The sequence below is a fragment of the Gamsiella multidivaricata genome (assembly GCF_025024155.1).
Source record: "Gamsiella multidivaricata strain RSA 2152 chromosome Unknown BC939scaffold_26, whole genome shotgun sequence".
Taxonomy (NCBI): Eukaryota; Fungi; Mortierellomycota; class Mortierellomycetes; order Mortierellales; family Mortierellaceae; genus Gamsiella; species Gamsiella multidivaricata.
In genome coordinates, this window is record NW_026251734.1 from 249,798 (window position 1) to 262,721 (window position 12,924).

The 12,924-nt window shown below is 48.5% G+C and overlaps 4 protein-coding genes across 4 annotated transcripts; 2 read left to right on the forward strand and 2 right to left on the reverse strand.

Annotated features, from left to right (window-relative positions):
- Window positions 1-1,268: 1,268 nt before the first annotated feature.
- On the reverse strand, window positions 1,269-4,590 carry BC939DRAFT_396180 (glycosyltransferase family 39 protein; the record flags this gene model as incomplete). The annotated part of the gene is made up of 8 exons (XM_051552272.1): window positions 1,269-2,011; window positions 2,150-2,455; window positions 2,556-3,029; window positions 3,122-3,217; window positions 3,321-3,770; window positions 3,877-4,028; window positions 4,137-4,289; window positions 4,451-4,590. 8 exons carry the CDS (start codon window positions 4,588-4,590, stop codon window positions 1,269-1,271), a joined length of 2,514 nt encoding a protein of 837 aa, XP_051413112.1.
- Window positions 4,591-6,191: 1,601 nt separating this feature from the next.
- BC939DRAFT_502420 (vitamin B6 photo-protection and homoeostasis-domain-containing protein) lies at window positions 6,192-8,268 on the reverse strand (the record flags this gene model as incomplete). Its single annotated transcript, XM_051560280.1, has 5 exons — window positions 6,192-6,982; window positions 7,078-7,133; window positions 7,215-7,287; window positions 7,386-7,652; window positions 7,770-8,268. 5 exons carry the CDS (start codon window positions 8,266-8,268, stop codon window positions 6,192-6,194), a joined length of 1,686 nt encoding a protein of 561 aa, XP_051413113.1.
- A 762-nt stretch (window positions 8,269-9,030) lies between these two features.
- BC939DRAFT_476410 (uncharacterized protein) lies at window positions 9,031-10,767 on the forward strand (the record flags this gene model as incomplete). Its single annotated transcript, XM_051558590.1, has 1 exon — window positions 9,031-10,767. The coding sequence occupies one exon, from the start codon at window positions 9,031-9,033 to the stop codon at window positions 10,765-10,767; it is 1,737 nt and encodes a 578-aa protein (XP_051413114.1).
- A 536-nt stretch (window positions 10,768-11,303) lies between these two features.
- BC939DRAFT_396239 (iron-sulfur subunit of succinate dehydrogenase) lies at window positions 11,304-12,852 on the forward strand (the record flags this gene model as incomplete). Its single annotated transcript, XM_051552276.1, has 6 exons — window positions 11,304-11,375; window positions 11,609-11,686; window positions 11,894-12,146; window positions 12,240-12,578; window positions 12,676-12,710; window positions 12,808-12,852. 6 exons carry the CDS (start codon window positions 11,304-11,306, stop codon window positions 12,850-12,852), a joined length of 822 nt encoding a protein of 273 aa, XP_051413115.1.
- Between the last annotated feature and the right edge of the window lie 72 nt (window positions 12,853-12,924).

Below are 12,924 nucleotides of genomic sequence, written 5' to 3' on the forward strand. Positions count from 1 at the left end.
GATCGTAGCACCATAGTCGTATCATAGTAGTCAATGAAGTATATGAACTCAACTGAGAGTCCAATCATCTAAACATGCTCTTGGAAGATGATAGGAAGAGGTTTCAGGGGGGAGATTTCTCCTTGTTGTCTCTGCGCTGATAGCGAATTCCAAGCTTGATTACAATCAAAGTAAGATCCGCTCCATAGGGTCGATGCATTCGTAGTGCTGCAATTCCGACATGTGTTCGTTTCTATCGTTTGTAGAAGCCAGTTGGAGACGCTTGACGTAGTCAACGCGGACGAGAGCCTACGCCTCAATTTTGAAGTTCGCCAAGTTGTCTTTTGTTGGAGGGATCCTTCGTCGAGTTTGAACTCCAGTCTAGAATGCAGGGCCAAGAGCATGCATTGACTAGTTGTCCTCAGCAAATATATTTCAAACCCCCAGCCCACCTAGCGGTCTACGAACGAAAGAAGACGCCCAATAAGTCAGAAAGCTTGACTTTATTGCCAGAGACAAGCTGATGTTGATCTTATTCATGAGCTCTATACTGTCATGAAGCACAAGATTAAGGAGATGAGCAAGAGGGGAATTTCTGACTAAGATCCGGTTCTTTAGCATGCATGCAGGAGATGACTTTAGTATTACTGTGGATATGAGACTTTTGCGAGGCTGTTCTTCTCGTTTCTGAACATCTTGAACCTTACTCCTTGTAACTAGACCGGGGAACCCGAATGCAGGAGCTTCATATCACTGATCCGGGACCTATATCGTCCTGCGCAAGGTGCATCGTTCTTTTAACTTGCAGGTGACATCAATGAGCTTGATACTGCACATAGATACATGCAAGTTCGAGCAAGTACTTGTCCTTTTAAAACTACCCATAAAAAAAATCAGCTGGATACGTAAAATTTTAATGACATGACGCGCTTGTTGCTGCTAGATGCGCATAATTGAGGCCAAAGGGCTCCAAAAGCCCTCAACGATACGGTAGTCTGCCGCCTGTATTTTCATAAGTCATATGGCAAGGCCCATGTCGATATTAACAAACGTATTTATGTGATGCCAGTGATACCTGCCTATGCGCAGTCGGACACTAAAAAAAGAAAAAAAGTTGCACAGCAAAATTGTACTCTGAGACGCGTTTATCCTCGCCCACGGAGTTCCTTGGGCCGTAGAACATATCAATGTAGAAAACTGTAAGCGTATGCCTGCTTTCTCTGTTTTATTTTTTTTCCCCTTGATGGACACAACAGACAGGCCTATCGAGATGATTTCTCTCTCTATCATCATGGATCAACTACACCGGCAACGAGCTCGACATCGTCGCCTGCCTCGTCCTCGCCCACTACCTCTTCGTCCTGCTCTTCATCTTCCTCAATCTTCAGGTTTCCTTCAGGCACCTCATCATCTTCATCATCCCCATCCTCTCCGACCTTCTCTTCCACAATTTGCTCCGCATTCTCATCCTTCTTCTTCTCCTGATTTCCTGAAGCATGTCCTCCATCATCCACCTTCTTTACACTGTCTCCCGTCGATTCCTTCTGATTCTTCTCTTCCTCCGTCAAAGGATGGCGAGGCAATAACCCCTCCAAAAAATCATGCGGCTTGTCTGATGACAACAGGGGTTCAATTGCCCGATTTACCACATTCGCATCATTCGTGTTCGTGTACGGATGGTACTGTGAATAGGTCTCCGGATACTGGTAACAATCATAATCCCAGGTCTTGAGCAGTTTCGACGTCTCGCACTGTGATCTCGTCCATTCAGATCCATAGGCCAATGCAGCTCGTGCACGGAAGACCATGATTGCGGTCAGGGAGACGATGAACAGAGCCGCCAGCCGATATCGGTTGGGGATGAAGCGGCAGCCCAGATCGAAGGTGACGCAGAGAAGAAGGATTGCAAAGTAGAGTGCTGGCAGGTAGTGGTGCAGGAAGAGCTGGCGGCCCATGAGGAAGAAGGGCAGGTAATGGTAGCACCATGCCATAAAGAAGAAGCCGCCTGAGAGTTCGTAGTAGTCGCGAAGACCTAAGTCAGTGAAAAAGAAAAAAAAAAAAAGATAAAAGAAAGATTAAAAGACAGATCGAACTTAGCACAAAGCCGAGAGCAACCTTCATATTCATAAAAAAGAAAAAAAAATCCCCCGCTTGCTTTCACAGCATTTACCTTTGAAATTATCACGATAACCCCGCTTATCGCGGAGGACCAAGAGAACCCTGATGGCCGCATAGAGGACGATAGAGAACGTGGATAGGTACCATGTGAACCAGTTTCCGATGAGGTAAATATGCTTCTGCTCCTTGCCCCAGAAGCTGATACCGCGCCTCAGCCAGATCCACGAAGAGGGCCGAGAGTCATATGGATGCGAGTCCGTCAGGCCTGCATTGGTAGTCCACATGACCTTGTTCAGCTCCCAAAACTTGCCAAAGAATCCTGGTTTCTTATAATTCACCATAGGCACATCTTTCGGATCTATTTACCAACAAAAATGTATAGCGTTAGTTGAATATTTTGTTGCAGACAGCAACAAAGAAACCACAAACATGGTGTCTGCAGGCTGGCAGGAACTTACAGCCGCTGTAGGAATTCGTTTCGATCATCCAAGTGGTCTTGGCAAGAACTGCACTTCTCATGCATGTCACCTCTTGCTGTTCAAATCCCCACTTTGGCAGCTTGACCTTATGCGAGAATAGATCGCAGTACATATTGGCATGGACCAACTTGAACTTCGACCGCAAAGTGTGCATTTTCTCGCCCGCAGTCTTGTCTTTGCCCTCATAGTCCACAATCTCAACTCGCCACTCATCGTTCGAATCTCCTGCGAAGCCCGGGTCGCCATATCCGCTGACCTCAAAGTGGTTTTCGGTCTCAGTCATTGGCGGCTTTTGGTCATGCGAATGCAGGCGTTTGGAGGTCGGGACGTGCATGAGTCGGATATAATCGCCGTTCTTTAGAAATTCGAGTGCGTCGGGAACTGTTCCGTCTCTCTTTTGAATGATCCAGTCGTTGTTACTGTCCTTGTGTGGATACAGCGTAATTTGTTGTTCTAATAGAAGGATTGCAAGTTGCTCAAGTCGTTAGTTTCGTCCGCAGCGTTGAAAATCATCAGGTTTGTTCGACATGGTGTATATCACCTACGTTTGCTCCCTGTCTCATAATTGGAAGAATGAGAGTGGAGATATCCGCCTTGAGTGCCCAGGTGGCGGATCGAGACAGTTGCTCCGTATGCAACAGCTACATAAAAAAAAAAAAAAAAATCAAGCCGAGGCGTAGTTAATAACTGCAATCTCAAACATGTAACAGCGTAGCACCGAATCCTGTCAGTTTCAATACATACGTAATGGCGAATCCTGCAGAGAATAGCCCAAGGTCATCTGGAATGGTGCGCTCATAAAACCATCGCCGTCTCCTGAGGATGCCAGCGCCAGGAAATGAATCTCGAACATGAACATGTACACCACTGTTGGGACCAGGATCAAGCAGAACGCACGAGCGGCGAAATGATCCAACCACACCCGAGGAGTGACTCTTAGATCGCCCCACAACAGCCAAAGTTGGTTGATAGTAGAAGTACCAATGGTGGCGATAATAAAGAGTCCGACCCATTTGACACTACATGCCAGCCCCAGTCCCAATCCTGTGAGAAATAGCCAGATGAGCCACTCATCCGAGAATGGATATTTTCGTTGGTTGTGAAAGTTGGTCCATGCCAGCACAGTGAAGGCCGTAAAGAAGATCAATGCCGAGTCCAGCAAGATAAGACGACTTTGTGTGACGATCGCATTCTCTATCGGTGCAAGAAAGTTAGGTGGTTCACCGTATTGTATGCGTTAGCTCTCGTTCTTTGATTGCTCCTGCGCTCCAGTTTCAGAATGCACGCACGAACGACTCACCAAAAAGTACAAGCACAGCGGCCAGGATTGACGCGTGTAATGAATGACCCGAGTTCTTGACCGTGTAGAATGCCATAGGCACTACTGCGACGCCCATGAGACCACAGAACATCCTCATAGCCACATACGGCACCTTTGGTCCGAGATAGTCCCTACAAAAGAGCAAAAAAAAACCCCCCATGGTTAAATATCCTTGCTCTCTCATCTAGTTCATATCCAGGTCAATTGCGTTTGCACTCGCAAACTCCTCTGTGCCTTACAGTCCGATCTCCTTAAAGTCAAAGCTGGGATCCAGTCCAAAGAGCCACCCTACCAACGCAATCAACATCTTTGCCAATGGCGGATGCACGTCCATAAAGAACCGACCCTTGATATATTTGGAAGCGAACCCACCAAAATGGACCTCGTCGAATCTAATTCATGTTGTTATCGATTTTTGCATAATCACAATCAGATCGATCACAGAATACCAGAAAAAAAAAAGAAAAAAAAAAAGCGGAATGTCAGTGCGCGCTTTGGAGCATCGTATGTTCCCTAATACTTCCAGAGATCAATTGAAAAAAAGAGAACTTACACGACCGAGGTCGGGTATCCGATATGCCACAGCCTGACAATGAGCGAGACTACACAGATCGCTAGGACAATTTGTGCTTCCCGCGTCCGATACCAAGCTTTGCCGCGCCGACTCCTGAATGTCGCAAATCGTTTGCTCATCCCACCTCCGAGTCCGCGACCGCCAACAAAGTATCCCTCGCCGTCATCATCGCCTGAGTCGCTTTCGCTGCTGCTAAAGTCCCCTGCGCCCATTGAGCTGATGCGCGGTGGTGGGCCGCGAAAGATCGGTTTCCCACTTTGATCCAAAGAAGAGCTGTGGCCGTTCCGCATTCGCTGGGTACGTGAGGCGTACAGGGGCAGTCCTGAAGATGATCCAGCTGCGCTGAACTGGCCTGATCGCGTTCGTGGATACTGGTACCGCGCCGGCGGTTGCTGCTGTGGCGGCAATTGATGCGGCGAGTTGTAAGGCGAGGAGGTGAGTGAGGGCGAGGAGGTTAAGGATCGCGAAGGCGGTGTAGAAGCAAGATATGGATCCAATGGTATAGATGAATGTGATACAGTTGAGTCCTCGTAAATCGGTACGGCCTGGTGTCCCTGCCCATGTTCCTGATATGAATATGAACCCTGCTTTTCAGAATATGGATACGGCGATGTGGTGGCCGAAGTCGCAGAACGATGACTGGGGTGAACGTGGACATAGTCGGCCTCCTCTTCCTCGTCTGCCTCGTGGATGGTTGGGATATTGCTGGCCGTGGTGGTCGAGGGCTGATCAAAGTCGAGGCCGGAGGGATCTAGGAAGCCGTGCGAGGATGTCCTCGAGGACGAATGTGAGCTGGAGGATGAGAACATTGTTTTCAGCGCTTTTCCTGCTCAATCTCAACTATTCGTCTTTTCTGCTTTTTTTTTTTATTTTTTTATTTTGGCGGCAAAAGTGCCTGGGCTGGTGATGAAGATGAAGTGGGGTGATGCTTGATGGCGATGGAACAAAGAAGTGTGATGAAGTGAAATAAAGGAATGATAAATGAAACAAGAACATCAAAAATGAAATGGCTGTGGGGAGCACGCCGAGTACAGCCCTGTGCAGTGCGGCAAAAAGGGGAAAGGGAACAAAGGAACGGGCTTTGGTTTACGCCCAGAGTGCAAGCATAATTACTTGATTACAACCTCAGGGCGTACAGCACGGCGGCGGCACAGTAGACCAGGGGGCGGTACAGGTACAGATGAGGTGTATTAAACTGAGCTGGCAACGGCAATGGCGAACTGCAATTATGGAGATTGGATTGAGCACTAAAAATAAACTGGGTGGTTGTTTGTTTTTATTTATTTGTTTCTTTGTCCAACGCGACACAAAGAGCGGTTCAAGAGTCCAGACACAAATGGAAATAGCACTGGCAGGGTCTCTAGAGGATGGATGGCACGAAAGAGAGGCTTGTTGAACGGATAAAGAACATCGGCATCTTGAAACTGGTTGCGATGTATTCGCCTTGACGAAAACAATATTGCTGTCCATCTTTTGGACTATCCTAACACAGGGGGTGCCTCGGAAGAATAAGAAAGCACACACTAGGAGTAAAAGAATCGACTCTCCTTCAGCCGAAACAAGGAATTATGAAAGGAGCCCACCTACTCTTATAGCCATTGTAATGCATGCTGCTGCGTCCCCTGGACCCATCCAGTATCTCTTCGTCATTCTTCTTTTCGTTTCATATTTGATATTTCATATCTGCTTCCAACGTGTGCTCTTTATTTACGGACACTGATCATTCTATTTGAATACGATTGCGATCACCGTCTGTCAGGAACAGGCTGGCGGTGTCCCACCCTTTTTGGTTCATCACATCTATCAATTGAGGCACAGTCTCTATTGCCTGTCTGTGCGCCATGGTCACTGCCTCATTCCACTCATTCCCATCCAAGGACACAGCACCAATCTCGTCCCTTCTCCGTGCCAGGATCGCCCTTGTTGCACATGCGTGGTAGAATCCTTGGATCAAATCGTGTCCCTTGGCCTTCTTATCGAACCAGATAACCACCTTACCACCGCAAAGCCCTCCTCTCTTTGCCTTGAAGACAGATTCATCCACCATAATATAGTATTGTTCCCTTTGCACAAAGTCCGTCTGTCGGAACGCGCGATCCAATGGTTCGGTTCCATGACCCTTTCGAGCAAATCGACTGACAACCGGTTCAATATCGATGTCGATACTGAATGGCGATATGTAAGGCGAGACAAAGACCTCTTTGTGCGCAACTTCCATCGGAATCGGGATCAGACGCTCCAATTGCTGCAGAAGAGGTGTCACCGTGGAATTTTCTATGCTGTCGCGCTTCTTTTCCAGAGCCAGATTCTCCAGAACGCCGTTGAATACGGTCTCTGCGCGTGGGACATTAAGAGATGGCGTAGTGACATAATAACAGGATCGGTAGTTGGAATAGATGTTGAAGATTGAAAACGGCAGGAAAGTTAGGCACATAGGGATAAGAGGCAGGACTGTTGGATCTTCCGCCACATAGTTCATCAGCGCCGCAATCACAACTCCCAAGCCGGTCCCTATCAACCAAAAACAAAAGTGTTAGAACCTTGCTTCACCCTACAATGCAATAGCGACTATTCCGTTTGCAGATCCAGTTCTTCCTTGTTCTTACCAACAAGTCCTGCGGCGGTTGTTTGCGATCCTGATTTTCCTGTAATGTCACCCAAGCTATTTAACAAAGATAAATCAGTCTTCGAGGCCTTTATCCCAAATCTGGTGCACAGCTTGCCAAAAAGAATCAGTCCATACTTGTCTCGAAGAGCAAAGGTCTTGTTCATCTGTGCCCGTGTTGCAGAACTCGCCAGCCATGCCATATTCTTGCCTATCGAAATTTCGATGCTTGCACGTAATTAGTTGATCTGCTCCATGGTACTGCTCAGGCCATCGGACATAACTCTTTGTGGATTGTCAGCTCCGTACCGATGTTCGAAATTGACGCAATGATCAGAAAGTATCCGGGCCAGAGCGGTGTTAACAGCTCCAGAACGTTTGCGCCCTGCATGGCCACTGTGGCCTGGAACCGAAAACGCTTTGGCTCCGAGTCAAACTTGTCGCTGACGAACGATGCATACACGACACCACCCAACTGGCCCAGTCCATCCTTGATGATCCAGTTCAGCGCGGCAGCCATTGGTATTGATCCTGCTCCAAGCCCCATCGCGAACAACAGCGACTGTGTGGATATGACTATAGAGGATGGCCATGAAAAAAATCGAAAGCACCATCACAGATCAAAAGCCATTCCTTTGGGTGGTTTGGCCTTATTGATATAAAAGAATCGAGATCTTGTCCTTGAGGGTTTACCTGCTGTTACAGATCCCGCGACATTATGTACAAACTGCCACTTTGCAAACGGCCAGTAGTTGGATGTTACTGATTCTGGGTATCCCTTGGGTAAGAACACCGCAAAGGCCGTCTGGGGAGAGAGCAGGTACTTGGTGGCGTCGATATCCTCATTTGGAGGGACGTTTTTTGGCTGACTCCCATCTAACGAGGTTTGAAGCGTGCCTGAAGTCGAGTTCTTATCCCGGGAGAGTGTCACCGTTTGCCACCTGGGCAGCCAGGTCCCGGACTTGCGCTGCCTGATGTTCAGCGAAGTAGGGGTGCCATAGCTGCTATTGCTGGACGACGGTGGTGGCTGGGTGGAGAGGAAGTGGCCCTGGGCTGCTGTCTGTGCTGAGGTGGGGAAGAGTTTGTTGATCCTCTGAGCTGTGGGATGGGTCCATGGCGAGGATGGGCGGTAGAGAGATGAGGTCCATCGTGCGGAGGGTCTTGTTGATGCGTAGACGGATTGGAGAAGCATGATGGCGATCCCTCTCCTCCCCCTTTTTTTGTTCGCGTGGGAATGGAGTGAAGTAGGAGATAAGTGGGGCCCAGTGGATTAGTGGATGTGGTTGGGTATCCTGTGAATCATAAGGAGGAACGCGTCTGTGGGTGACTGGGGAATATCAGATCTGCGGGTGTCTGTGCAACGCGTCTCTTGTGTGTGGTTGTGGTTCGAAAACACGTCGCCTACGGCCGAAACATTGTATCGAGACATGCAGTGCTCAGATCTTTAGTGTCCTCAGGGGGGGGGGGGGGGGGGGGTGTGGTTTTAGGATATAGAGCCCAGACTGGCTGCTTTCGGGGCTCCTTAGAGATCTCTGCTTGCTTGTGGCAAACATGATGACCGACCCTAACGTCCAGAGGCATACGAACCAAGGACCATTGATGTCAAAATAGGCCTGTCTTCTGCTCCTGCTAACGGCAGCACTGCAGTGACCCCGTGTCCTTCGCATGTTGTACTAAGCTGCTCCCAAGGGACTCTCTACAGGGGGCGACCAAAATAAAGGAGACATGAATAAGCATGTCTTGATTCACTCCGTGAGCTCAAGGCTAAAGGTCTGCCGCTCGTAAGATTGCAGCTCGGAGACAGGAGGCCATGAGCAACAAGGAGAAGCAATGTTTTAAGGAAAAGATATATAAAGCTGGCGCCATCCTCTTCGAGGCATGATTTTTTTCTTCTTTTTCATCAGAATAACCCGCATCTCTTATTATTTGCATCCCCTCACTTTTACACCTCCCGATGAAGATCTCATCCGTCATCATATTGTCCACCGTGGCCGCCATTGCCTGCGCTTCTCATCAGCGTGGCCAGCTCTATGCCCGTAACCGTTTTGTCCAGCGTGGTCTCCTGGATGGAATGAAGGGCATTATTCCCGGCGCGAGCAAGGCCACTTCCCTTGGGTCCAAGGACGCCAACGTCGCTTCTGGGGCCTCTTCCAGGCCTGGATACGATATGGAAGAATTTGTTGTCAAGCGAGACGTTAGTAACGTTGAAAACCTGCTCAAAAACCTTCCGATCGTCGATGGTAGTGGATCTGATGTCAATCAACTTTTGAAGAAGCGTGATTCTGGTGTCGGTAACCTGCTCGAAAACCTTCCGATCGTCGATGGTAGTGGATCTGATGTCAACCAACTTTTGAAGAAGCGTGATTCTGGTGTCGGTAACCTGCTCGAAAACCTTCCGATCGTCGATGGTAGTGGATCTGATGTCAACCAACTTTTGAAGAAGCGTGATTCTGGTGTCGGTAACCTGCTCGAAAACCTTCCGATCGTCGATGGTAGTGGATCTGATGTCAGCCAACTTTTGAAGAAGCGTGATTCTGGTGTCGGTAACCTGCTCGAAAACCTTCCGATCGTCGGTGGTAGTGGATCTGATGTCAACCAACTTTTGAAGAAGCGTGATTCTGGTGTCGGTAGCTTACTCGAAAACCTTCCGATCGTCGATGGTAGTGGATCTGATGTCAGCCAACTTTTGAAGAAGCGTGATTCTGGTGTCGGTAACCTGCTCGAAAACCTTCCGATCGTCGATGGTAGTGGATCTGATGTCAGCCAACTTTTGAAGAAGCGTGATTCTGGTGTCGGTAACCTGCTCGAAAACCTTCCGATCGTCGGTGGTAGTGGATCTGATGTCAACCAACTTTTGAAGAAGCGTGATTCTGGTGTCGGTAGCTTACTCGAAAACCTTCCGATCGTCGGTGGTAGTGGATCTGATGTCAACCAACTTTTGAAGAAGCGTGATTCTGGTGTCGGTAACCTGCTCGAAAACCTTCCGATCGTCGATGGTAGTGGATCTGATGTCAACCAACTTTTGAAGAAGCGTGATTCTGGTGTCGGTAGCTTACTCGAAAACCTTCCGATCGTCGATGGTAGTGGATCTGATGTCAACCAACTTTTGAAGAAGCGCGATTCTGGTGTCGGTAGCTTACTCGAAAACCTTCCGATCGTCGATGGTAGTGGATCTGATGTCAGCCAACTTTTGAAGAAGCGTGATTCTGGTGTCGGTAGCTTACTCGAAAACCTTCCGATCGTCGGTGGTAGTGGATCTGATGTCAACCAACTTTTGAAGAAGCGTGATTCTGGTGTCGGTAACCTGCTCGAAAACCTTCCGATCGTCGATGGTAGTGGATCTGATGTCAACCAACTTTTGAAGAAGCGTGATTCTGGTGTCGGTAGCTTACTCGAAAACCTTCCGATCGTCGATGGTAGTGGATCTGATGTCAACCAACTTTTGAAGAAGCGCGATTCTGGTGTCGGTAGCTTACTCGAAAACCTTCCGATCGTCGATGGTAGTGGATCTGATGTCAGCCAACTTTTGAAGAAGCGTGATTCTGGTGTCGGTAGCTTACTCGAAAACCTTCCGATCGTCGGTGGTAGTGGATCTGATGTCAACCAACTTTTGAAGAAGCGCGATTCTGGTATCGATAAGCTACTCGAAACCCTTCCAAACATCGGCGGTGGACCCAGTAACAGCCAGTAACGTAGTGGCAATCTCGGCGACTCGCTCGCTTATAGTGGTCAGGAACCCAAAAAGAGCCTTGCAAGCAACCTCACTTCTTTTTATATGGAATTATAATGCTATACTACCATTCGGTTAGACCTATCGCGCTAAAATATATTGTTAGAATTGTAACTGTACAACATGGTACTGAATAGACACGATGCGTCTAATTATCTTTCGTGCTGCCCTGGCTTTTTTGTGTCCAAAATAAGAGTGTTAGCTCCGAACTTTGAACGCGATTTCTCCTCTTCTGCGTAGATGAGTCCGTGTCATGTGATATTTTCGGAGCGGAGCCGTCGGAGACACACCGTAAACAAACCCTCTGCTCGCCCCCTCTTCTCACTCCTCTCTTCTCCATCAATTCCTTCTTTTGACCATCCCCTCTTTCTCCCCCCTCTTTCTTTTCTTCTTTTCTCGTCATCCCCATCCCTCCTCGTCTGATCGCCTTCCGGGAATCACCTCCTCTCTCGCCACTTCTCCACTCCCTCTGCATCTCCAACACGCTTACCACAACCATGTCCTTCTCTCTTGCCAAGCAGTCCGTCCTCGGTCTCACGCGCCCCGTGTTGAAATACAACCTCCCCTCGGTAATTCACACCTTCCCCTCCCGCTTCGTCTTCATCGCCTTCAGCACTTTCTCCAGTCATCACCTTGACATCTACAGCTCCACAGCACTCTTTTCCACAAACCTAATCAGCCTCGCTTAAAAGCCAGCGAGTCGGTTCCCTTTTTCACGTTCCGGTTGCACACGTCATGGGAGTCGTTTCAGGACATCCGAACACGGCTACTAACACTCTATTCGCTATTTCCCGCACTATAGGCTCCTGTCGCTGTCGCGCGCTCTTTCGCGACCGAAGCCCCCGTCAAGAAGACTAAGACCTTCCAGATCTACCGCTGGGTATGTGTGTTGCCTGTTGCTCATGATTCCTTTTCTTTTCTTTTTTTTTTTTTCCGAAGCGCGATTTGATTCTCAGGCCCTTGCCGCTTTCGGTGCAGGACTCCGAGATAAAATTATTTTATGTTCGCTTCGTTGGTGCTATGTGAATTTTCCGAGCTCACACGACTTTGTTCCAACTATAACCATGGATATGCGATGGGACAATAGAACCCTGACAAGCCTGCGGAGAAGCCCAAGCTGCAGACGTATGAAGTCGATATGAACAGCTGCGGACCCATGGTCCTCGATGCTTTGATCAAGATCAAGAATGAGATGGACCCCACCTTGACCTTCCGTCGCTCCTGCCGTGAGGGTATCTGTGGTTCCTGCGCTATGAACATTGGTGGTCGCAACACCCTCGCCTGCATTTGCAAGATCGACGTCGATGCCAAGCCCACCAAGATCTACCCCTTGCCTCACAGTATGTGCTCAAATATCACCTTAAGTGTCAATTGATGCTATGGTTTATGTTCGTACTAAGACCTTTTGTGTCCACTATTTGTGTCTCATCTAGCCTATGTTGTCAAGGATCTCATTCCCGATTTGACCGAGTTCTACGCTCAATACAAGTCGATCGAACCCTTCTTGAAGCAGAAGACCCCCGAGCTCGAGCGGGAGAACTTGCAGTCAATTGAGGACCGCAAGAAGTTGGATGGTCTTTACGAGTGTATTCTCTGCGCTTGCTGCTCGACATCTTGCCCCTCGTACTGGTGGAACTCGGATCAGTATCTCGGACCCGCTGTCTTGATGCAGGCCTACCGCTGGATGATCGACAGCAGAGATCAGTTCGGACCCGAGCGTCGCCAGGCTCTCCAGAACCCTTTCTCTCTCTATCGCTGCCACACTATCATGAGTACGCTACAGGAAGCGTGGTCGCTACAGATGACGGTCCTTCATTTTGAATAACTATACTAATCCATTACCCCCTCAACTGCTTTTCTTTTCTCCAGACTGCGCCAAGACTTGCCCCAAGGGTCTTAACCCTGTAAGCTATAGCTTCTTCCAAGATTGTCACTTTGTATATTCAAGCATATTGGCAGTAACTAACATTGGTGTTTCTTTTCTTTAATGAATCCTTATAGGGTCTCGCTATTGCCCAGATCAAGAAGGAGATGGCCTTGGAGTAAAGACTATCCACTGCACACGGATATTTTCCCCTTTGTTTTTATGACCAGCACGCCCATACATCTCAACCGACC